Here is a 27389-nt window from a genome sequence, read left to right as displayed (position 1 = left end):
TACCTTGCGTTATGCAAAAGTAAACATTTGATTAGCATTACCATAAGCAATATAGGCAAATCAGCGAGAATTCAGACGGGCGTATTATTTGTGGTACGTTTAATCGTGCCTTTTGTGTTCTAATTAAGATCGCACACGCATTAATGCGGCGCGCCGAACACTTTATGCTCTCTTTCCTTGCGATTCGAGCAGCGGTTTAAATGTGTGCTCCAGCCATTCGAATGTGTATAATCAGAGTTTACCTTTCGAGTGGTCTAATTAAAAATTTAAATCGTTGCATATGCCGAATGGGTAGTATTAAACAGCTTTATTACAGGTATCGCGTTCTTTAGTTTTGGGCTTATTTGTTATTTTGCCTATTGTTTACCTGTGGCCGTCAAGCACGTGCTCATAAAAATTATACACATAAATTTGAATAAAAATAATATGTTGTACCGTTTAATTTCTAGTAAAGAATTTGTTGATCTATATTACTTTTCAACACGGTTTTGATAAATTATTGTTTTGTTTCCATGTTTTTTTGCAAATATTTTTGCAAAAGTTTTATTAATATGGAAATAATTCAAGGTTTTGCTAAAATATTTGCAAAAGACATTAGTCATATACTTACACAAAATAAAAACTAAACAAAATCTTTATATTTAACAAATTATTATCTCGCTAAATCAATATCAACAAGAAATAGTATTATACGCGTAAAACACGAGATGATATCATCAGTTCCGCCCAATTAAACATGTTACAAATAGATGCAATTTTGTTGAGTCATTCACCGATAGTCTCACAGTTTGTACCATGCTCATGTTGTTATTTGATTTAAGTCAGTTTACTCTAGGATGAAATCTCTTCACGATTGAATGCAATGACGACTTGTGATAGCTTTGTCTCATGCATTGCCAATTGAATACACCGCTCTGCAACTTGTAGGAATCAGTCGTTTATTTTTATCTTCAAATACCGGTAGCGTCTTCTGTGAAGCGTACATCGTGTCATAAACAACCGTCATCCTCTAACACTGCTCACTGTTTATATAGGTTCACATTTCCAAAGCGTGTATGGTACAAATTGTCGTCCTTGATTAAACTAGCATCGCCACTTTCGATCGTGAACGTTACTCGACAGTTTCCTAACCTTACCTAAGCATAAGAAAGTTAATGTCAACTGTGTGGTGGCTGCGCGTTCAATGTCAGTGATGATGTTTGAGTTTGATTCTTCGTTTAACGGCAGTGAAATACTTTTAACATTTCATCATTGTGGCTGCGTGCGTTTTCTTCTCTTAATTAATGACCAGTTAAGAGGCGAGACCATTTACTCTCCTTATGGTTTATGCGAGTACTTAAGTTGCAAAAAGGTGGACGATAACACGTACGCACGAAAGTGAAGACTACTGACAACTGACGCACCTGTAACAGATTGCTTAATTAATTGGGAATTTGCATTAAACATGAGTTTAATTTTTTCAAAACTTATATATCTATAGATATAGTATTAATTAAAAATTCGGCTTAAAAAGCTTTACGCGACACTAAACGCAATGAAAAATTTACTACGAAATTACATTCCTATAAATTCCAAATTATAATTATTTGAATTTTTGGCGATATAAATTCCTATGTGCATGAAAGTCACACATTAGAACAATCCATTTCGTCGGTGAGTGTAAAAAGTTTTTTTACTTGGAATCGTCGTAAACGGTAATTATAATAGCATCGGTTGTTTACGTTGGGGGAATAAATAGAACGTGATTTTTATGTTCTTCGTTCGTTTATTTACCTATTAATTATACACGGCCTGTATTTTGCATGGCCGTATTATTTGTTATGGTGTAGTTTACACATGAAACTAAAAGTTGTCTGTGTTGGAGCATCCTGTATATAATTGTACGGTTGTCTGGCATACACTTGCCACTAATGCGCGTATTGCTTAACTAATAATTAATTTTAATTAACCGGTCACTAATTAAAATTGTAATGGCGTGTACCATCCATACTATATTCTAGGAGAATCTAAATTAATCTAAATGATTTTCTGATAGACAATAAAGTTAATATCTATGATTGTAGCTTGTTTCTTCTATTCAGTGTTAATACTGAAATTGCTTTTGTCAGAATTTTATTGATAATATTGGGTTAACAAAAATAATTTTTAGGAAAAATGTAATAATTGTAATAATCACTTTTAGGCATACAAATTAATTAGGACATCAAATTTAGAATTTGATTCAGTTTATGTCTATTTTTCAAAGAATTATCATTTTTGCGTAAATAGTTAAATTTTAGGTCCCTATATTGCTGTTTTAACTATGTTTCTAAGTTAGAACGTCTAGCAACAATATAATAATTACAATGTAAACATTGACAAGATCATAAAAATATAGTATTCTTCGTTAACTTCACTTTGCGTGTTGGTTTTAATGTGAGTCGTGATTTGCATACGATGATCTCTTACACGCAACGACTTTAAAGCGAATGTAAGAGTCTGGATTAATCAAAGCGTCTCACCAAGAAAAAAGAAAGAAGTGAACGCCTTTGTACTTAGTTAATATGGATATTTTGCAATTAAGTTCAATTTATAATTTGTGAATAATTTAGTGCAAGTGACTGCACACCGTTTACTTCCAACAGCATTAAAAAAAGTGCACGCTAAAGAAATCGCAAGAGTTTTGCGTAAAAAGGGAGGAATAAACCTGCAAAAAGTTGATTAAGGTCAACAAACTTTATGTTTATATATTTTGATGTGTATCTCGTTACGAAATCACATAAAATAAATTGTGTGCTTGATTACGTCTATGCTGCTGCAGAAAATTCCGCGCTTAGTGCGTTTTTAATGTGACAATTTTCTGTCTGTCAGATGGTCACACCGTTGATATTATGGCCAATGACAACATTCCGGTTTTTATGTAATTTTACGCTCAATTGCACGTATCATCATCATATACCACTTTTAAACATATATGCTACCTACGGTTTCATAAAACGCTTACCGTAACTTTTCGCGAAGGTTCTACACGGCAGAAAGTACCTAGCGAAGTCCAAATTGCAGCAGAGTATGAATGTGCATACACATCCGTAGGCAATAATTATTGTGGAAATTGAGGAATGACAATCATAGCAATTCGGCGCCGTGAAATGCAGGATTCTATCACGTAACATAAGCGAAGAAATACAACGGCGTACATTTTTCCACTGCAATCATCCTGATCTTGCGTGTTGCGAATATTTGCGCGAAGAGAAGATTACACGCCACTTTGGCAAATCGCTCGTCGCGGATGACCTGACGTAACGAGGCGAATAATATTGTCAGTTGCGGAATTGACGGAAACTGACACTTTGTACTTTTGTACTTACATTTCTCATGGACGCGGTGGACGATGATAGAAATGCGTAATTTTGTTACGTTCCCGTTGGTTTTGTAGATATTTGCAGTATTCGTATAGCAGGATTAGTACACATGTTGCGAATTTGTTCATTTTGATTTACAGTTTTTGACAGTTTAGACAAGTATTTCTCGACATTTCTTAGTGAAGTAAACGTTCGTGTAATTGAATTACCTTCAACTATAAGATTATTCTGATTTTTATACGAATCTAAATGATGCTATTAACTGCTTCTTAATGTAGATAACAAGGTTGTCGGCATGTACGTACCATGTTTACAGATTACATTTGTTCAAAGCCAAACAAATATTGCTGTTGATAATAAATGAGGAGACAAGTTCTTCATAAATATAGATGACTCTAGAGCTGGTTTATATATGGAAGCCATAGTAAAACAAAAACTGTCTCTGGATTTAATTACAACTATCTGCAGGCGAGTCCTGAATTCACTTTATTTAATTGTTGAATGCCGTCAACATATACCATAGTCTCCTTTAATTCAATAAATAATTATTTATATTTTGAAACTGCGGATATTTTTTGTGTTAAAAAGATATACAGCTGTCATAGAAAGAAAATCGAAATAAATCTCAGAGTGAAAAGATGTTGGAAAATGCGAAAACCGTAATGGCTGTTTGACCCACGTTGTTTGCGCAATAAATTGATTCCTGCAAAATTCACCGCCTTGCATTGTGGTCATACTTATCTGAGCTCAACTGCTCATCAAAACGCCATCGTTTATTCATGATGCGTAAACGACTTGCTTTTTCCTTGCGTAGTTTTTTCTCTCCTGGCGTCTTTTCAATGAAAGTCGTTTATATTTATGGGAACCGCGCGGCTGTGTACTTTACAACAAAGCGCAGTGAATTCAATTGCGATGAGCGGTGTCGCGAATCCTTTATCAAAGAACTAAGAACAAAAGAGCGATCGTAAGGAAACCATCTGAATAGAGGGATGCAAAAAGTTTTAAATACCTTCCGCGTACAAAATCTCACAGTATTAATCGGTATTTCATGCGTTTTTGCTATTATTTTGTAGTTTCTCTAGTTTAACGGTTACGACAGATGGTCTTTTATGATGCGCATTGGGTTGCCTAACTCTAAGTATAAATATTCACAATTTTTACATGTTTTATGTGAAATGTTATGCGAAACATTTACTAATTTAATTTTTATCATTTTAGATTGAAAATCCAGTACGTAATGCCGTCGGCTCGACTCACCCTCCGCGAGGAGGATGTCGTGCGACTGGCGCTCGAATTCCTACACAATCGTGAATTACACATTACCCAATTGAGTTTGGAGCGTGAGACGGGCGTCATCAATGGCGGATACTCCGACGACGTTCTATTTCTTCGACAATTGATCCTGGACGGGCAATGGGATGACGTGCTCGAATTTATTCAACCGCTAGAGGCGCTCAACTCTTTTGAGATGCGCAAGTTCAGCTATACGATACTCAAGCACAAATACATTGAGCTCTTGTGCATCAAGTCGGAGGCGAACATGCAGGGTAGCAGCGTCGATAATGCCGTCGAAGAGGTCGTCAAGGTGCTCAACGAGCTCGAAAAGTACGCGCCGACGAAAGAGGAGCATTCACACATGTGTCTGCTTCTCACGCTGCCCCGACTCACCGACCATATGAACTACAAGGACTGGAATCCGAGTAATGCACGCGTTCAATGCTTCCGAGAAGTGTATCCATACGTCGCTGAATTTCTCCCCGGCGACCGCAAACCGACAGACGCGAACGCCAACACGAGCGCCAAAAACGACCGACTTATTCAGTTAATTATCAAGGGCATACTCTACGAGTCGTGCGTTAATTACTGCCAGGCGAAAGCCACCGGAACAAAGGATCCACAAACGCAGGACATGAATTTCGCAAAGCTGCTGGATGGCAGTGTGGGTTTCAGCGACTCTGATTTAAGTCTGCTTAGTTGGTTGCAGAGTATACCACCCGATACGTTTGCTGTACCATTTGAACAAAGAACTCTGAATGTAGACGTGGAGCGATTGGAAAGACCATCGCTTGAAACCTCTTGGACGGAGCACATGCTTGTCACACCGATCAAACCAAAGACTTTCCCGCATTCGGCGATGCCCTTCACACGACCGCGCTCCGCCGCCGATGCAATGACACGTTCCTTAATGCCAGCGCTGGATGGCCTGCCCAGCGGTTTGGGACACAATGCGAATAATGGTAATCCACGTGCGATGGCACTGAGCACTGGTGATATCAGTGCGAATCCAATGACTCGCTCTAGCTTTGCGAGTTTTCACTTAACCGGAATCAAAAATGCCAAAGCGATGAACAGCTCGGTGGATAGGTTGTTTGAGAATGAAGGAGAGGTGTTTTTGAGCAATTCATACGCTGATTTTCAACAATTGCCTTCTATACAAGAACAAACTAGCACGCCAAATTCGAAACCTGCACAAATACAGCGGACAAGATCGAAAAGCCCTGAGAACAAATTGCCGCAGACACCGGAGCATCGAGGCAGAGAGTCGCCCGGTTCTATCGGCACGTCGAGGTCCTCCCGGCGGGATTCATTGAATGAACGACCCGTACTCAATGCAGCGCACAATATTGTGCTAACGCCGCCCGTGCCACCCAGCGATGGGACGAATCTCGAGCAAAGCTTTAATGGGGATTTGCTTAAGGAATTTCAAAAACAGAAGCAAAAAGTAATGGAGACTATCGCGCTAAGGGAACGCGAAAGGGAAGAGTTATTGAAGCAGATAAATCTTTCATCGGAACCAAATGACATGTAAGTAACTTTTATATTATATTACTTGGTAAAGACATAAGTACAGTTTTATGATAGAGAGATGAGAATAGTATTTCTAGAGCTGCGAATACTATTCCAAAATATATTACATACTGCTTAAAACTAATTTAATATTGAAGCACAATCAATAATCTCAACTACGTACATTGATTTATGTAAATTAGAATTCAATTTAAGCTGCCATATTTTTATCTACCTACAATACAAGAAAATATTCAATTAGAAACGAAAAATTTGAATAAAGTATTGATCTGATTTTAGTTCTAAGAGTAACTAAGCAAGGAAAATCTATCTCTACATACATTAATTTAGAATTCAAAACCAAATTGATTTCTGAGTCATTAAAGTACCTAATTATTTTTTTGACTTGTAATTACTCATAATCACAACATATTTGCTATCTTGATCCCAAAGGTTCATCTTTTGATCCAGATAATATCATAAGTGGATACTTACAAATGTTTATTTTTAACATAGATAACATTATTTTCGTTAACTAGGAGACACGTAGGCGCGGTGAATATTTCCCTGTGATTCATCACGCTGAAAAATCTTTTACAAGCCTTTTGTTTTAATGTCGCTCATTCATAACATCTATTTAACCTCGGCAAAATGATGAATGCACCTGCTTATCTTATCTAGCATCATCAAGGCATTAAATTTTTACACAACAGCGGAAAGCAATAAACTCGCCTTTTTAGCTTTGCCGCAAGAATACAAAACAAATTAAGTTTGTTTTTATTATACGTGTATTAACCTTAAAAGAATAATAGATATAAATTTACGTTGTATATTTAATAGAAATATTTTTTTTCAATGCATACAATGATGAACAGCCACATTCTTTCGCAATCTGTTATGCATAATAATGACTCATCACGGAACACAAAATAATTTTCTGAAATTCTGACATTAACGTCAAAGCAAAGCAAATAATACAAGTTTCTTTTAATTTGCATAATTTTTTAAATCCATACTACTAATTTTAAACCTTTGTTTTTGCATGATCATGTTTCTCATAACATTTAAGATTATCTGCGTGTTAGTGTGATGTGTTTGTTTTAATTACGCGGATTATCGTATGTTATGACATACGAAAGTGTTTACAACAAGTGTTTAGGTTTGATTAGTATGATGATATTGTCTCCCGCGAATTTGACGCTGCGGTATGAATCCGCGATTGTGGAGTGCCGAGAAAGTGTTACATACAGGGTAATAAAATCATCCTCACATTTACACTGGCATTAGTAAATTATTTTACGACTGCAGACCTTGTAGATTCGTGTTTTTCATTACACGATGCGTAAGCGCTATGAGCCGCAAGGCACGAATGTATCTGCTACAATCACAATGAGCATGTAAATGTTGTCATTCCGCGGAAAATAATCAGTAGCTTGATGAATGTTCGTGGGTGTTGATGTGAGTGCGACGCGAATTACATCTCGTACGCTCGGCGTGCAATTGTGCATCGGTAATTGGTGCTAACTTAGTAATAAATCGTACTTTTCATACTGCGCTTCAATTCAAATTTGAATAGTGGGTGACTTTGGAAAATGCACTGTGTTTGTGTTTGGTGAATTTAAATTTAATTATAAATAGTGTTGTTTCATCACTACATTTTCAGTTTTTCGCGAAACTTTGAACAGATTAGTGTTTGAAAAAGTTAGGGTATTTACAAATCGATTGCACGCTTTCATTTTAAGTAGTTACCGATTCGTTTACCGATTTATTTCGCGAACGTGACTGTTGTCCAAATTTTCCAACTGACACCGATGACGAATTTTATTTAACAATAGCTATACAATTGGACGAAATTCATTCGCCGTGAACGTAATTTAATTGATGTGGTCGTTTGGTCCAATTAAACACAGTTTAAATTTCCGTACAAGTAAAACGATTACCAGTTTGTCAACGCTTTCGCCTGCTGCTGATTCCCCGGACAGGAATTCGATAACCGAATTGTTGTGAATGTTTGCGAACATCGTAACGATTTATTCTATTCCAAGTTCGCGTGCACTGCACTACTGAAGACATAAAAAACTAAATAGTTCTGTGTACAACAATTAAATATAATTTTCTATAAGTGTGTTTTTATAAAAAAACGAACGAATTTTATTGAGGATTTCCTTTGGCGCGTTAATTTTACCGACAGAGGAGTGGAGCACACCGCGAAGGAAAAATGTATTATAACAATTTTCTGCATCCACCGGTGCAAGCCAAATACAACGAGCATGGACATAGAAGGGTTGTCACTTATATGGACAGGAGTAATTGCAGCGTGCATGGACGACATGCACATCACGAGGATAGAAGTGCTCGCGAGCAATGCAGTGGTGCGGTTCCAAGGTAAAGTGCTCTCGATTAGGAAGAGCCGGTGAAAAACTTTGTGCATATAGTGCAGCAAGCGCAATGATGGATTGCTCTTTAGGAATTTTGCATTGAAATTATTGTAATATGGATAATTAAAGTGATCTGGAATGTAAAGGACGGATTCTTCAAGTTTTAATTGTTCAATTGCATCATTTTTGCAATTATATACGAGGAGTAGTAATTATTTTTATTCTTGAAGTAATTATATGCGAAAATAATTGCTACAGCAACGGAAAACAGAATTTTAGAAATGTTTATTCTTCGAAAGGTGTTGAAAATCAAAAAAAAATAAACATTATCAATTTATTAATAGTCAAATGAATTATTATTTAGTGGTTTTGACGAATATGTTTTATTAATAATTTACATAAATCGGTTTTGTTTTACTTGGTAAACTTGTCATCAGAATGAGGAAACATGCATAAATCAATTGTGAAATGTTGTTTTGCTGACATGACACTGTGGCTTTTCTGTTTACAATTAGCCATTGCTTTAATTTGTATTATTAGAAAAACATTAGCTATTCATATATTAAGCTCACCTATAATCAAATTAATTAACATACATATATGAAGCGGATACTTTTTCTTTGGCGATTAGAATGTAAATAGCCAATGAACGAACACGAAACCACAATTGGGTCTTCCTGTATGCGTTTGCTCCTAGAACAAAGAATGAGAATTAAATTCACATATCGCGATCTAATCTTGACTAGTAATGTTTTTCCGATAATGATCGAAATGGCAATGGGTGGGTTTCTGTAATTAGATTTTGTGGTTTTAATGCGACGGATTATCCGATTGTGTTTATTTTTGAACAATAACTATTTTGCATACAACAAAAAAGTGCAAATTGGTTGCGACTATGATGAGATATTTTGTTTTATAATCTTGGAGTTATTAAATAATTAAATAGATAGTGCATCGGTTTAGATAAACTTTTACTTTTTTCTATTCTGAATTTTAAATTCTAATTTTTAATTTTTTTTTCTTCAGAAAACAACAAAGTGCCAACAAAATGAATGGAATGAATAACGTGCAGAACCGAAATTTGGCTCCATCGCCTCGTCCAAATATTAATGGAAACGACAATTACAGGTACGACCATAAACTTATACTTCTACATAAATTATAGTAGAAAATATCGTTTTCTTTCAAATGTTTAGTGTAGTTTATGTACTTTTCAAGCGATTTCATTTTCTCACGGAAATTTTGATCGAATTGATGTATTGGCTTTCGATTTCTTTTTATAATTGGAAACGAATTCCAACTGTAAACTTTATGGTCGAACATTTTGTTAGTATTTCTTAGTTACTTTTGTATCCAGTCACTCTTAATAACGTTTTTGTGACGTTTAAATGCCAACAATGTTTTTTAATTAATGCTTTTGTTGTGGTCACAATTGCTTCATTTTCAATTTTCATAAAATATAATCTTCTTGAACATAATATTTTCGTTTATTAGCAAGTTAGCGATAAATCTTTTAGGGAAAACCTTCGATTATCCACTTATGGATCATGTAATTAATGATAATTAACCGTATATCTTGTTTTTGTGTTGTTTACAGCAATACAAGTGCAAGTGCATTCATTCTATTTGCATACATCGAAAATATTGACTTAAACATGACCGAACTAATTTGCATATATTTTCAATCTTATTTACAGAACGCCTTCCCGACATGATGGACCATCCGATGGCCTCTATGACGCAATAAAGGTGAGTCCGATTAGATTATATATTTACATTCGCCAACCGCGGGCACACTCGGGACCGGCCCGTGCCTGATTCGTGTTAGTGTAATTATTCGCTGCTGGTTTTAATTGCGTTTTTCATTCGACATTTCAAAGCGCCCACCTTTGCAAAATCAATCATCGCATCAAGTTTTAGCGCGTTGCTACTTTATACTCGTTAATCTTGCGAATGTCATGATTAATTGAAGTTTTGTTATTCATCCGCCCACATGTTATTATCGAACAATCGACTAATCAATTAAGAGAAGTGGATTATTAGATAATAAGTTAATAAAATGATACTTTTGGATACGCAGGTTTAAGGTTTGATGGTTTTTGTCACAGTATGTGACATTTTTGCGCAATATTTCTATTAATAGAAGCTAATGAATTTGTGGAAATTTTCAAGGAAGTACTTATCATTTTCTACTAGTGCTTGAACGTTTTTTTACGTTTTTTACATAAAAATGGCACCATTAGAATGGTCATTTCCAACAATTTTATGCTTACCATAAAAAGAAATGAACAATTAGTTTCGTTTGTTAAATTTATGTTTTCACGTGATGATTCCGCATTAATCCTACATAAAATACACTGAGCAATTAGATGTTATTAATGTTTTATTCATGCGTGCATCGTCAATCACTAATCTCATCAGTTCATCAATGTGGAGAGTCAACTGTATTGATTTATAGCCGGTAATAAATGACATTTACACCGCGATTAGATACGCCGGTGTGATTAATTTCAGATGCATTTAATTACTCATTTCCCTCGCCAATGTTTACGGTTCCGAATGTATTATTTGTTCTATTTTATGTATATTCCTAGGCAATTGCAAATTGGAAATTAATTCGCCGTTTCGAGCACACGTTTCCAACGTGGGACGTTCGCGTGTCTCTTGTTTAGGCGTCCACGATGCGCGTTTCATTATGAATAATATCAAAATCCGTCATAGTGTCTTTGAAACAAGGTCGCGGAAAATCGAATGTTTGCTGCGCAAAATGTGTGTTTTCGTGCCGTTTTAATGTATCCTAATAATGTCGACCATCAGCTAGATAATTAATGATGTATCGTTTAACTAATCGTTTTACTACATTCTCACACTACCAGCGCAAAGTTTTTGTGTTTTGAGCAATCGGAGAAATGATTTCAACAAACAAATTGCGCGGACCTTTCTAATAATCGTGATATGATGTTTTGAACTTTGTTGTTTTTGTTTCTTTTACAAGTTTCTCTTGATTATTTTTACTTTTATTTGTTTTCACACATTTACACATTGGTTATCATCAGAATAAAGATATTTTGAAATTCACGATCGTTAGAGGGATTGTCTATGTACTTAGAAATAACAACGTTGGTTGGTAAATTACAGTAATTTTCCGACTCTTCCTCACCTGTAATACATACACTTAATTTAACATAAAAATGTTACTTTTTGAAGTCTTTAACATTTCCTAGACAGTTTCGTTTGACGAAGATGGGCAGGCTAAAAACTCGCGGCGCTTTTTTATCGTAATTAGTTGTTGGTTACCAGAAATGAAACTTCTAATCGTTACTTCCCTTCACTTTTTCTTTACATTAGAGTACATCATAATGTACCTTTTGAATTCTTTCATTTTCATAATCAGATTTTTTTAATTCTTAAATCAAAGGATGTTTGAATAATATGTTTGTTATTTCGTCTTGTTGCGTAATTAATGCAGTAATGCAAATATAGAGGATGGAGGATGATGATTCATACGCAAGTAAATTACATGTCTCGGACTATACATTGTTCTTAAAATTAAAATATCTAGATAATCGTTATGTGCGGTGTATTATTCTCAGTTGCATAATAAGTATTGTTTATGTTCCTCATCACCTGAAATAATTATAAAATAATTCGAATTTTAATCCTGTTTCATGTGACAATATCGCATACTGAATACAAAATATGAACATTTTGTCATGGCGCCACATAACACAAAAGCCTTGAAAATGATTTTCCATAAAAGGCTCTACATGCAGACGCAACCAGTCATGGCACGCTTATTTTCAATATTTTTATTCTCCAACCTTCTGTATCTGTCGTTTCGACATTATTATTCCAAGTGTCTATAAATATCGACCGAATTGGATATTTCTATTGCTGATTAGTGGCTACCACTTAATATTTTACGGTCGGTCATAATCTATTGCTGTCGCTGTGTCAGTGTGTCTCTTATTCGCTATCGGGTGTCATAAAACGTGCCACCGATCTGTTTTTGGATTCGCTGTTTTGTCAGTTTGGCTGGGCGAGTGGGTGACTCCGGCGATGCTGGCGCGCTGAGCGCAAAAGGTGTGGGAAAGCTGTGCAGAACTGCGTCGCTCGCGCGCTGGAGTTGCCATAACTTCGCATATACTTTACGCGCGCACCTTCAGACACGATAGTCTTCGGTAAACTTACGCCACGCGAAGAGATGAAAAGAAGCGTGTAGACTCTGCTGCTGCGTGCCGCGTTGTTACTCACGTCGCGAAAACATTCCTGCAAGAGGTGCATGGAATTATCAATTATTTTGCTTGGTTTCGAATTTGACCTGCGCATTACACGTAGAATCAAAGAAACAAAAAAAAAACGATGCTTAGTTGAGTACTTTTTGAGGTGTGCGCGTTTCAATCGTTCCACGTTACAGTGTACGTACTTAGTGCTGTTTATTCTTTTGTGGTATGCGTCGCAATAAGTAATAAACATCATTTTAAACCGTTTCCGCCGTTTGCACTTACTCACCACAAGAGTACACTTTGCGGAGGTGCGTCGACGACATTAAGCAAAGCATAACCGGCTAATTTTTCAATTACTGCGCCAACACTAGGCGAATTAGAAGAAGCTAGAAGAAGGACAAATAAAAGCGTCTCTTGGTAGAACAATGGGTACCGCTATAAATCACGCGGCCGCCATCAAACGGCTGGAAGCGCTCTTTGGAGATGTAAAACTGGAGGGCAAACAGCCGCTCACGGAAGTCGTGGAGGTCGAGTCCTCGGTGGACGCCAAGTGCGACGTGCACGGGAAAAACGCGCCGAGACGCGGCTCCCTCGGGAACATACTGCACACAAACAACAACAACAACAACAGCAGCAGCTATCACAATCACAATCGCCGCGATTCACTTTCATTCGTGCGGCAGCGCGACTTTGGCTATCATCACACGATGAAGCCGCACGTAAACGTATTTGGAAGCAACGGTGTGGGACCACGGCGTGAATCGATGCCGGCATTGAATGCCCAAAACAGCTACTACAGGTGAGTCAGGCGAATGAAAATTGTGGGAAACAAACTCAACTCCACACGTACTAAATAAATTACGGTTGACAGGTTAATTGAAAAAACGTACATGCTTAAACACTTCTCGCGACGAGAGTTAATTATAAAATGAGAACTAATCGCACTCATAATACAATAGACACACCTTTAATTAATACTTAATGTCACTGCTATGTCTGTTTGTATTTCTTCGGATGCGAATAACAAACTTACAAATGTGGAAAACACTCAATTCATTCACGCGCGCTCTGCGGTAGGCAAAAGATTTGCTTAATTTTTTACTTGTATTGTTTTCTAAGATTTAATTAACACAATGCTATGCGCGTTTAACTAATAACAATCCAGCTGTCAACTGTAAATTTATTATTACGCACAAATTCAGACGACGTGGTTCTCTGGGCTTGCCGAATACGCCGCCGAAAAAAGAAATCGAGCATCCCAGTCATTTCGCTGCGATGCTACGTCGCGATCCGATGGCATCCTCGATGGGATCGCTGAGGAAAGATGGTACTCTAAATGGACCATGGAACGCTCGCAGGGAATCGCTACCGACAAACTCTTTCCGCAAGGATTTCCTACAAGTCCCCAGCGTGAATGGAACCAGACGTAATACAAACCGTCGCTTTTCGAATGATTCCCTGGATGGTAGACGTAATTCATGGGATCCGGGTCGTCGCGGCAGTTCAGGCAGCTCCATTGGTTGGGAGGACCCGATTTGGGAGGATAAGGTTAGTTTATTCGAATACAATACGATTAATAATAATCTAAACAGCAATGATTGCTGTGTTGAGCATGGAGGAATTGAGAAGACAATGGGTCGTGAAGAATCGCCGATTTTTTCCATCAGTAATATGCTAAAGAAGTATAGTTATAGAGGTATAATGCTTGTCGTGAATAAATCAATCGCGGTTATTGTGGTACACCTGTTATGCGCATTGCGCTGACGCTTGAAGTATACGCGCGAGGCGATCGAAATGAAAAGAAATATTTGTGTTTTCTAATAACACAAACAGTCGGCGAGTCTGGAATTCAAGCGGCTGGCGCATAAATTTCATGCCGTACGACAAATTGACCGTTAGGATTGTAGCGTTTCATGCCGACCGAAGTGTTGGAGCTTCAGCGTGATTTGATGATTCTTTGCTTGCTTTATCTGTATCTCTTCAATGTTTGATTCGTTTTTTTTTGTGTGATGGTGAAATTTTTACTCTCGTGCAGGCAGGAAACTCGCAACTGGCATTTGTGGAATACTTCTATGTTGTTGTTTAATTATTATGATTGGTGTTTATCGTGTTTAGAAGTACTCTCGACAGAAGTAAAGCGAAATATGAATTAAGCAGAATTCAATGCTTATCTATTTTTGAAAAGAAATTCTATGATTGATTGGTCTCTTGCGAGATACAAGCGAAAATTTGATTTAGGTATTAACTTAATTGACGTGTAGGTTGTACATCATAAGTATGTTATGATACAGCGGTTTATGATCGTTTATTATGTCTAATTATTGGTTTTATGGGTGTTTGAAGACGAGCACGTAAAGTGTGCTGTTAATTACGAGGATAAAGTTTATAGCAAGGCGTGAACTGATTTTTTTAAATTTTGAAAATGTATTGGAAATGTATATTAAAATTCAAAAACAAGTATTACTTTTTAGTCACAAAACACAACAACATTAATAACGCAATAAGATGAAAGGATTCCAAACATCCTGTTTACTCAGCAAATTGTTTTTTCTTACTATTTCTGCACAAATATGTAATTTTCCTGAAAGTGCTGTTAGAGAGTTAGCTACTAATAGTAACAGTAAAGTGAATTTTCTGATTTCTAAAGACTGACACATGTAAATTGGGCGACATCAGAATGAATGATTGCCCCGTTGGGCGCGCAATGTGCAAACTCAACGGTTCGACCATCGTCAATGCGCAATTAGCAATGCAAATGCACTTACAATTTGATGAAATGATAGAAACACACGGGATAACTCGTCAAAGATGCACGCCGAACAGTAAACCCGCCACGCATCAAATACACATACTATCGGCTCGCCGATTATGCCAATTGCAAGACGGCACGCAAGAAGCAAACTGCGACAACATAGAATACGCGCAGGAAACCTACTTAGCATTAAAACATGCTACTTATGAATTATATCTACAAAGTGTTTGTAGATGCGGGCTGGTCTATAAGTGCTGTTATAGCCGCAGATTGCATTTTCTGCCAGGCATGCTAGTATGCAGCTTTTTCCCAACTAGTGTGTTAGTGTTCCGGAATTGAACATGCATTTGCTGCTAACTACCACCTCGAAAGCCACCTTTCTTCGCGCGCACGTTCATCATAATTTGCATTAGACGCATTTCTTTTCCACGCCGTTGTTGTGTTGTTGTTGTTTTTTTCTCTTATGCGCACCGTTTATGGTCGGTGCATGTTGTTATGCGCCGCAATGTAAACCACAAGCGTGGTAGAAATATGACGTTCAAGATCAAGTTGCAAGTGCATGCACATTGCCTTCATGATTCAATTATTCATAATCGTAACAATGAAAACAACAAAGAAAAACAGTGCACTCTTGCATTGTGTCTAGCATTTACACGTACCGTCGCTAATTATTATTAAAGAATTTTAATTGGATCTGATTTAAGCGCCTACACTCGGCGGGATATTTGTCGATGAAAAATGTCAAGTGAAACTAGGTAATGATCTCGTTTATATCGATTAAAAGTGTGAAAACATAGATTTTTGCAACACGCACGCAAAAAATTAAATTGTTTTGCATATTTATTGTTTATGTAACACGCGCGTAGGTTGACAATTGAGTGCGAAACTCACGAATATTTAACGGTTTATGTTGCAAAACTAATTAATAGCCTCTCTTACGTCCTGTAATTATTATTTCGGTCGCTTTGTTTTGTCGCTTATTAAATGTTAATGTTGTTTACATTTTTTGTTTTCGGTGTTTCGCATTTGTCGACTCGCCAAAAGTGAATCCTACGCGAACATATAAAAAGTCTAATAAATGCTGTCGTTGCGAATCAAGGCGGCTATATTTGAATAATTTATATAAGCGCCAAGAGAGTTTTTGATTTATTATTGAAAAAGTTTGCATGACACAGATTGGTGTAATGCGTGTAATTTTTTACACACAGAAAAAATATTCTTGGATGGAAATCGTGGACTTTTGTATGAATCTAAATTATGCTTATTTATTCAATGTGACAGCAAATGAAGCGGCTAATAGTTGATGAAAGGCATCAAGCATAGCAGCTTCTTGCGAATGTCTCAATAAGTTTCAATAACTTTCATCATTGAATTCGATCGGTTGCAGGCGATGAATGCATTGAAGGAAAACCGCGGCAGTTTTCTTTTTTGTTTGGTTTTGTTTCATAAATGGAAATTATGGCTTTTGCTTGCGGTGGGTCTTAATTTATCCGGTCTAGAATTTTTCCGCTGAGTGGTTCTCCCTCGCATCACACAAGATGCGACGCAAATCATAGGTATACGGATGATAATTTGTAAAAGTGACGCTCCATACAAGCATAGCGCGCTGAGTGCAAATTTCACTTGCACACTTTATTGAGCATATCGCTTCCGTTCCTATTTTCACCGAGGCTAATTTTTCGCGGTGATTAAAATTGCTATTGACGATAAATTATTTACACTGCTATGCAAATTGGACCGTAAAATTGCTGCGACGATTCGATGAGCGCATGATGTGCTTCCAGGAATAGAAAAACTGAAATATCCATATTCAATGAAAACTTTCACTAATATCCTCTAGTTTGTAGGTTTTAGGAATGCATTTGATTATTTATTGCTTTATTATGTAGAGCAGTTATTAATGTTTCAATTCGTAGTGTCCTAAACGATTTTACAAGCCAAATCACAATTTAAAATATTCCTAATTTTGTTTTATCAAATTTGGTCAGACCAAGTTCAGACATTTATCTTAAAGTTATTTACCTATTACTAGTCATCTGCAATAATAAAGTATAAATAATAATAAACATATTGTTGAGATTGGTTATGAAAAAATATTTAATAACGAAGTAAACAACAAATATTACGACAGAGTTTCCTTTTAAGGTGTGACTACTAGAATTGTATTTGTGACCAGTTCTCGCTTCTAATTAGGAATCACACTGAGTTGCGAGTTGTTTTAGTTGTTTTCAAGGAACGACCATCATTTTTATTAAGTGATATCTTATTCGGGAAATAGGCCCAGATTTCTTTAGGAATTGTCTGTGGGAATATGAATCATTGTAAGAATTTATTTGTCTTTTACTGAATTTATTGCTTTTATTGCTTTTTAATATCATAATTTTATACAAATGATATGTAGTTGCTAAAAGTCTATCAAGGATAACTAACAAGGTGTCCGCGACAAAAATGACGACAGCTTAAGTTGACAAATCAATTTATTAATGGTATGTTAAACACGAACTGGCGTCAAGTATAAGTTGTAGATATTTTATAAAGTCGTGGTTGTATTCAAATCTTATATGACTAATGTGAATTTATAATATTGGCTTAACTTTAACCGTTATTTGGGACTTTTAAGTACCTACGTGTTAGAGATGTTGTACTTTTGCTATGCAAATATCTTCACCCTTTTTTTTTCTTGCATTCTTACGCGTTAGAAAATAATTCTTGAAAAATTTGAAATTATGTATTTCCAATTTTGAAATGGCAAAAACAAACAAGTACACATCGTTAACAACTCGTTTGCAGCGCTCTCTATGAGTTATTTTCTTCAACATTACGTTGAGTAGTTTCCAAACTACATTTATTATTGCTTTCACAAGTTGAGAGAACATGTTGTGTGTCTGTGAATGGATATAAGCATTTGGTTGAAACCAGATGCCGTGACGGAGAAATGTACAGCTATGCGCACTACTTTTTGTAGACTCTTAAAGATGGCTCTGCAGTGCACGTACTGAGTATATTGGAGACTACTTTGCAATATTATTTATTTCTCTGATATATTCAAGTGCATACAATATTTAATTCTATATCGTGAGATTACATTGCCTGCAGGTTTAACCGAAAGGTAAAATGTTTTTTGGTAACAATGTTAATAAAAAATACGCTTAAATTTCTATTTTGGCAAATTAAGTAATACTTGAATTGGATAGTTCAAATTTTTTGATAAATTTATTAGTTTCTTAACACATGTTTTATTTTTTATTTTCTGTGGTCAATTGGGAATCGAGCATTTTTAATTTGAAATTATTAATTAAAAATCAAATCATATTTGATTAGTTTTTCATAGTTAACATTTTTTTTATAACTTTTGTACAATAATCGGTAATCAGGTTGTTATTAAAATTTAATATTATTTAGAATTTATTTCTGAAATAAATATATTATTTGGGTGTTTATTTATTCAGATATTGGTACTTAATTATTTTAAAAAGGAAGCAACTTAATGCGCCAACTTAAAAGTTCAATAATGGGTACTTTCAATAACATTAACGAAATTAACACTAAAAGCTTTGTTCTTAAAAAATACTTAATGCATTTGATCCAAATAAACATCAATCAACAACATAATCAGAGAAAGTTGAGGATGAAACAAGATCAAATAAATTATTGCAAAAATCACTAATTGAACAAAACTATCTAAAGCAGAGTTTTTAACTTAATTCCACTTTGTCGAAACAAATCAATTTTCAAGTACTTCAATACCTACTTCAAAAACATAAAAGACTCGATAATCAATCAGCACCGTGACTTATTATGGAAAGTCACGACCTGAATAATTACCACTTTTCATACTACGCTCATACTACTGTTTCGTTACTGACTGCTGTTGCGTATAGCTGAACGCAACGCCTTTGGCGTTCCATTGTGGCACTCTATTCGTCATTACAGATGCACTTTGAAATACAATTACAATTGAGCACGCGCCGTAAACAACGTTAATTGAAGCTACTAAAACAAACAAAAGTACAATGTGTGCGCGCGCTCGCTGATGATCTTTTATGATGCTCTGGCACAGGACACACACATTCCTCATGTGTGTAGTACTCAGCATCAATCTATGCAATTGCTGTTGGCTTGAATGTTTATAACGAGTTTCTGACGATGCCCACAGGGGCACAAAACAATTTAATAAATACATCTTTGCAATATTATTTATTTCTCTGATATATTCAAGTGCAAATAATATTTAATTCTATATCGTGAGATTACATTGCCTGCAGGTTTAACCGAAAGGTAAAATGTTTTTTGGTAACAATGTTAATAAGAAAAATATGCTTAAATTTCTATTTTGGCAAATTAAGTAATACAGTAGAATCCGTTTATTATGACTCCGCTTATATTGACCAACCGGTTATTATGACGTACCTACACTACCAAGTTTGGTTTTCATATAAAATTCTGTATAAAAAAGTCGGATATAATGACTTCGCTTACAGTGACATGTCGCTTATTATGACCCATTTTTAACAGATTATGTCCGGTTATAATGACCAACATGATTCTTTACACCTCCGGTAATGTTCGTTGATACCCGACGACGTTCGACACGTGGCGAACTTTTTATATTTATTGCTACATTTCTTTTATGATTGTCAAATTACTTTTATGTATTTAATATCGGAAAGACCAAATGCTTAAATAATAAATATAAGCATTCGGGCAGCAGCACCTTGACCACGACTTAATCCGTATTTTCCATTAATCCGAATTTGGCGTGGGTCATTCGACAATCTCAATGCTTTTTAAAAAACAAGAACCGCATTAAGCAATCGTTCAATTCAAATGTTTTGAAACCGAAGAGGCTTCGAAAATCACAAGAAAATTAATTAAATGAAAAAACAAAAGCAGACAAAAATTACAGATTACTTGCAGTAAAAAATACACTTGTATGTGTTATAATGTGCTGATTACGTGCAATTTTGATTTTGATTTAATATGTATGTAGGTATATGTACATTAGGGTGTCCGTTATTTCCCACATTGATTTTTTTTTTGTTGCCGCCCTCTGAAGTTTTAGTTTTAGCTCTAAAATAAATGATCAAACGTAAATTAGCTCTTAATTCTCAATTTAAACCGTGCCGGAATCATGATACTTTTTCCATTTAAATAACATGGGATTTCCTGACGTTTTACATTTAATTTTTTATCTCCAAAGTAAATGAACCTACAGCTTCGACAAAGACATATTCTAATGCAAAATTTTACCCTCTACAAAAAAGATCTCTTTGGTTTTTTCCATAAAAACATTCCTGTAAAAGTTATTTGCGATTAAAAGTATACATCGACGCGTTGTCGATACGCGGCTATTGTAACTTAAACTCTAGTTTCGATCAATTGATTATAGGTGGCGCAGTTAGAATTTGCTGTAAATGAGATTATAAACTATGTGTATAACTTTGATTGCAAATAACTTTTACAGGAATGTTTTTATGGAAAAAACCAAAGAGATCTTTTTTGTAGAGGGTAAAATTTTGCATCAGAATATGTCTTTGTCGAAGCTGTAGGTTTATTTACTTTGGAGATAAAAAATTAAATGCAAAACGTCAGGAAATCCCATGTTATTTAAATGGAAAAAGTATCATGATTCCGGCACGGTTTAAATTAAAAATTAAGAGCTAATTTACGTTGGATCATTTATTTTAGAGCTAAAACTAAAACTTCAGAGGGCGGCAACAAAAAAAAATCAATGTGGGAAATAACGGACACCCTAATGTACATATTTACATAAAAAAGGGTTTTCATTTCTCAAAACGCTTTGTATGACGTCCGCTTATTATGACGTGTTTGTCAATTCCCTTCGATGTCATTATAACCGGACTCTACTGTACTTGAATTGGATAGTTCAAATTTTTTGATAAATTTATTAGTTTCTTAACACATGTTTTATTTTTTATCTTCTGTGGCCAATTGGGAATCGAGCATTTTTAATTTGAAATTATTAATTAAAAATCAAATCAAATCAAATATTTGATTAGTTTTTCATAGTTAACATTTTTTTATAACTTTTGTACAATAATTGGTAATCAGGTTGTTATTAAAATTTATTATTATTTAGAATTTATTTCTGAAATAAATATATTATTTGGGTGTTTATTTATTCAGATATTGGTACTTAATTATTTTAAAAAGGAAGCAACTTAATGCGCCAACTTAAAAGTTCAATAATGGGTACTTTCAATAACATTAACGAAATTAACACTAAAAGCTTTGTTCTTAAAAAATACTTAATGCATTTGATCCAAATAAACATCAATCAACAACATAATCAGAGAAAGTTGAGGATGAAACAAGATCAAATAAATTATTGCAAAAAATCACTAATTGAACAAAAACTATCTAAAGCAGAGTTTTTAACTTAATTCCACTTTGTCGGAACAAATCAATTTTCAAGTACTTCAATACCTACTTCAAAAACATAAAAGACTCGATAATCAATCAGCACCGTGACTTATTATGGAAAGTCACGACCTGAATAATTACCACTTTTCATACTACGCTCATACTACTGTTTCGTTACTGACTGCTGTTGCGTATAGCTGAACGCAACGCCTTTGGCGTTCCATTGTGGCACTCTATTCGTCATTACAGATGCACTTTGAAATACAATTACAATTGAGCACGCGCCGTAAACAACGTTAATTGAAGCTACTAAAACAAACAAAAGTACAATGTGTGCGCGCGCTCGCTGATGATCTTTTATGATGCTCTGGCACAGGACACACACATTCCTCATGTGTGTAGTACTCAGCATCAATCTATGCAATTGCTGTTGGCTTGATGAATGCTTCTCCTTTCATTCGCACCTTTTCTATTCAATTGAAAATCTACAAACTGCTATTATTATTTTATTATTAAATGCCTACCGTCTGTGAAAACAGGCGCGTTGCGAGGTGGGCGGTGTTGTCTCTACGCGAACGCTTCTCTTTCTTAATGACGTTCGGTTCGAGTCATAGATGATGATTAGATAATTTCGTCACTTGGCTGGCACATTGTTTCTTTTGTTAACCGGCGTCGATGCGGGTTTTGATCGTATTTAACAGCGGCGCGCGCAAAATGTAACAACAACAAAAGGACACAAAAAAAACTTTGCAGGAAATTAGTGGCGACGAAAGAAGTGAAAGCATTATGCAATTTTGAGCGACGATGAAATTTTTTTCAGTTGAATTATCCGCGCAGTTTCAGAGCGCTTGTCATCTGCGACACATCGTTGGTCTAAGAAGTTAAAAACCCTGTTTAGTTAGCACCTTCTCTCATAAACACAAAATTATAGTGTTTTAGTGTAAATATCAAAAGTGAATTAAAAGGTGAAGGCGTTTAACAGAGCGTCAAATTTCAAATCGATTTATTGCCACTAATTAGAAATTAAACTGCGTAAAGAGTATTTTGTGAATAGTGAACAATCACGCACAGTTTTTTTTGTGGTTAATTTAACGATTTCCTGCTTAGGAGTCTCATCTAATCGACAAATGTGAAATCGGCATCGTTGAAGTACAATTAAATCGTTACAAATTAACATCGCATATACATTGTGCTGATGTTATGACCGTCGTTAACTGTGGAATCGTCTCGGTGTGAAAGTGTATTCCTTTTTTTGTTGGTCATTTAACTACCTCGTTTTGTTTTACGAAATTTTCGAGACTTTAGCGCTTGTAAGCGGGTCAGAGTGCATGCGGCGTTAAAAATGTAGAAAATGTGCGAAAGTAATATATGTGACGCGTGTAGTAAGCTTGACCATGGTAAAAGCGGCCAAATTTTGAATGTCGTTACCTCCTTACGGGGCGCTAACACGCTCGGAACTCTATCGTCCGTGGGAATTTATGAGACTCGATCGCAAATGCCATCGGTTTGGAAAATTGGAATGCGACGTTTGGGAAATTTAATTTGTCCTTGCTTGATGGGAAATTTCTGGTGTCATAGGCGAGATCGGCGACAATATATTGGAAAGTATTCGGATCGTTACAAAACGGTAATTTTAAATTAAATTTATATTAAAATGATGTAGTGTTATCAAATTTAGTGAGAATAATTTTTAAAATACGTTTTAATATCAATTTTGCTACCAAAAATTACAAAGACATTTGTCATTTTTTTACATGATTTTATTATGGATAATGTGGTAACTATGTTTTTCTTCGTTAAAGTGTAGAATCCAAGTTGAATATAATTTTGAAAGAATTTTAAATATGCCGTACTATTTTCGATAAATTAATTGATATTAATACTAAACTTAATTATTATTCTTGTACCACGTAAGGATGTCGAGACTATATAATGTAATCAATCAATTTCTACCGTTTGGTATGCAAAAGAAAATCTTAGCACTTGAGGCATGTAAATGAGTAGATTAAATATGAGATAATTTATATTTTATACGTAGTATAAAAGCCTTTGTACAGTAGAATCCGTTTATTATGACTCCGCTTATATTGACCAACCGGTTATTATGACGTACCTACACTACCAAGTTTGGTTTTCATATAAAATTCTGTATAAAAAAGTCGGATATAATGACTTCGCTTACAGTGACATGTCGCTTATTATGACCCATTTTTAACAGATTATGTCCGGTTATAATGACCAACATGATTCTTTACACCTCCGGTAATGTTCGTTGATACCCGACGACGTTCGACACGTGGCGAACTTTTTATATTTATTGCTACATTTCTTTTATGATTGTCAAATTACTTTTATGTATTTAATATCGGAAAGACCAAATGCTTAAATAATAAATATAAGCATTCGGGCAGCAGCACCTTGACCACGACTTAATCCGTATTTTCCATTAATCCGAATTTGGCGTGGGTCATTCGACAATCTCAATGCTTTTTAAAAAACAAGAACCGCATTAAGCAATCGTTCAATTCAAATGTTTTGAAACCGAAGAGGCTTCGAAAATCACAAGAAAATTAATTAAATGAAAAAACAAAAGCAGACAAAAATTACAGATTACTTGCAGTAAAAAATACACTTGTATGTGTTATAATGTGCTGATTACGTGCAATTTTGATTTTGATTTAATATGTATGTAGGCTAGGTATATGTACATATTTACATAAAAAAGGGTTTTCATTTCTCAAAACGCTTTGTATGACGTCCGCTTATTATGACGTGTTTGTCAATTCCCTTCGTTGTCATTATAACCGGACTCTACTGTATATTAAAAATTTCTCGGCTGTACAAAAAAATGACCCAATTTTGATCATACGGTTTGGACGGTGAATCAAGGCAGATGTTTGATGCGCAGGTATGACAATGTATATTCCGCAATGTTTGTTTACATGCTGAAAATTTGTCTTACAACTATTAACATTTTTTAATAACAATTAAGCAGGAGAACTAATCGGAATAAAACATTAAATTGTGGTTTTTCTAGTTTTTTTTTTTTAGATTTAAATGAAAGTTTTTATGCTTTCTTCTCATGACTGGCAGTAATGAAATCTACTGATCTGTCACCATTTGACGCTTCAATGAATCTTTCTAAGCCCATCATAAATCACGTATTAATCTTATTGAATTATATTTATTGCTAAACAGTTTGAAGTACAGATAAAACTGCTATATTAATAATTTTTAAAGATTTCTTCATCTTTTCACATGGCATAGTTTTTTATGTGAAATTATTTTTAGTTTAAATTTAATTAATTCGTAATAAACCTATAATATTACGGGAATGTCCTTTTAGAAATTTGCTTATTACTTAATGCATTTCGTTATTATATCCGTTTCCGTTTGTCATTTGCATCAACATGTGTTAGATGTAATGTGATTGTATAACATTTGTGCAGATTAATAATTCGTTGAGTTTACATTCGAAGTAATGAACCTCGATAAATCATTTTTATAGACGGCATGGTGAAACACTCAATAAATTTGAAGTTTTATCGCAGTTACGGAATTAATAAATAATTGATGTCATAACTATATCGAGCTATACAAGTGCGACGGGAACTTTGCGTGAATGAAATTATAGCATGTTTCATTTGGTTTCGGGGGGAAATTTATCCGAAACATATTTCAGTTCTATACTATTCTGTAAGATCAACTTTCAGATTTGGCGATGATTAGAACAAAGGAAAACCTATATTTCTCAGAACTCGTTGAAAAACACGTGCTGTATTTTGAAGTTGCCATTTAACACATGGTATTATATGTTAGTATAGACTGCAAAATATTTCTCAATAATGCCATATGCAATGAGAAAGCATACATAATTTGGTACACCGTAGCGACATTTACTTCCGTTTATGCAATAAGCTATGGCTAAATATAATTTCCGTCCAAGGTGTCAGTTCATAATTGGAGAAAATAGAAACTATTTGTTAGGCACAGTTAAAATTAAAAACACTGCAAAAAAAACTAACATAATGAACTTTGCTACTACTAATGGCAAATACTAGTCGTTCAATAATACATGCTCAATTGCAAAGATAACCGATGCGTAACGTAACCAACGGTTACACTGGCTAATGGCATTTCCATATGGCACATAAGAAAGTTTCGCCGCGTTCTGCAACATTGATATGGACGCGACACGCAGTATTAATCCAGAATTTATGATCGTTCGGAATGCCTTCGTTAATCAGTGGCATTGAATTTGACCGTGCAGAGTTGCACAGATAGATGACACTTAACGATTAAACGGCCGTTTAAAGCGCTTGGCATTAATTTACGATGCCGTTGACGTCTTCTTCCGCTTTATTTGCGATGCGAGCTTGTGCGCCGCCACGAGAGAAAATAATCCGAGTGGGGCAGGCACACGAAACTGTTGCGTTTTGCGTCGAGAAGAAGAAGAAGAAGTAGGTTGTCTTGAAGCACGCCAAAACGAAATCCACACTTTCCTACCACTTCTTCGAAGCTCAGTGCACCGGCGATTCGCTTGTCCGACGACTTCTTTGGCGGTCGCGTTTGTGTATCGTGTTGTTGTGTTCGCGTTGTTCGGATGTGAAGCCGCGTGTGTTCACATACAGACAAGTGCGCGAGCGCGTAAGAAAACTTGACTTTGGATTGATGGTTGTTTTTCTTAGCTTGTGCAAGTGTCCTGCAGTGCGATGATGAACGATCACTTATTGAATCGTGGCCCGCGCATTCACCATTGGCAGAGCACCGAAATGTTGTATGTGAAACCGTGGAATTTCGCTCGTCGCCATCAAGCCACCACCACGCAGTCATTTAACTTTCGACCGAGCGAACCGAGTTTTCCCATGCCCTACGCAGCGTATCCCAGTTCTAACTATAGTCCTGGCATTGGCTTCGGAAATAAACCCATTATGAAAGATCATTACTTCCTAGCGCCATATTATCGAAACGCCATGCCACCACCCCCAAATCCCAATAGACTCATGCTCGCCGATCAAAAGGCGCGTAAACAAAATGTGTCACCCAGACAAATCACTGAAAACTGTTATTGCAATAATCGATCGCGATCGTTGGAGGACGTGCGCACTGAGGTGATAGAGTTGTCCGATTGGAGCGACTTCAACGCACCCCTCAACCGACTGAAACCTAATGCAAACGTGTACGAGAGACCGCGCGCCAAACCGCGACATCAAAGAAGCATGGATAATTTACTCGACGACAACAATAATTATGTACAAAGCAGTCGGATCTACCACGAACCGCAAGTAGCCAGACAATCGCCGCCGCAGAAACGATACAGGAGTTATGGAAATTACGTCGCACCCGGAAAACCAGATAACTTTCCACATCAGAATGGACACAATGCGTACAACAACAAAACCAAGACGGTAACAAATGTAACGGCGTAAAAGTAAAAGTTATATTAATCACAATCAGCGAGTATTTTATATAAATATACGTTGAAATATTGAACAATGTCGCAAAAAACACGGAAGGCGAT

General features: G+C 35.7%; 1 protein-coding gene across 4 annotated transcripts in view; it reads left to right on the top strand.

The window, feature by feature from the left end:
* Positions 1–27389, top strand: part of LOC135794852 (WD repeat-containing protein 47) — a 44302-nt gene that overhangs the window by 10250 nt on the left and 6663 nt on the right. For 2 of the 4 annotated variants that reach the window (XM_065306310.1, XM_065306309.1), the window contains exons 2-4: positions 4560–6146; positions 9533–9634; positions 10204–10255. In XM_065306310.1, the coding sequence (XP_065162382.1) occupies positions 4579–6146; positions 9533–9634; positions 10204–10255 (1722 nt within the window). In that variant the 5' untranslated portion in view covers positions 4560–4578. Of the gene's footprint in view, positions 1–4559; positions 6147–7559; positions 8514–9532; positions 9635–10203; positions 10256–12576; positions 13532–13934; positions 14281–27389 lie in introns of those variants that run through there. The other 2 variants (XM_065306312.1, XM_065306311.1) reach the window with 2 other exon arrangements.

The sequence above is a fragment of the Atheta coriaria genome, unplaced genomic scaffold, assembly GCF_025399875.1.
Source record: "Atheta coriaria isolate IRGN ID8LTWV9N9 unplaced genomic scaffold, Caltech_Dcor_3.1 hic_scaffold_6_pilon, whole genome shotgun sequence".
Lineage (NCBI taxonomy): Eukaryota > Metazoa > Arthropoda > Insecta > Coleoptera > Staphylinidae > Dalotia > Dalotia coriaria.
This window is presented reverse-complemented; position numbering and strand designations above follow the sequence as displayed.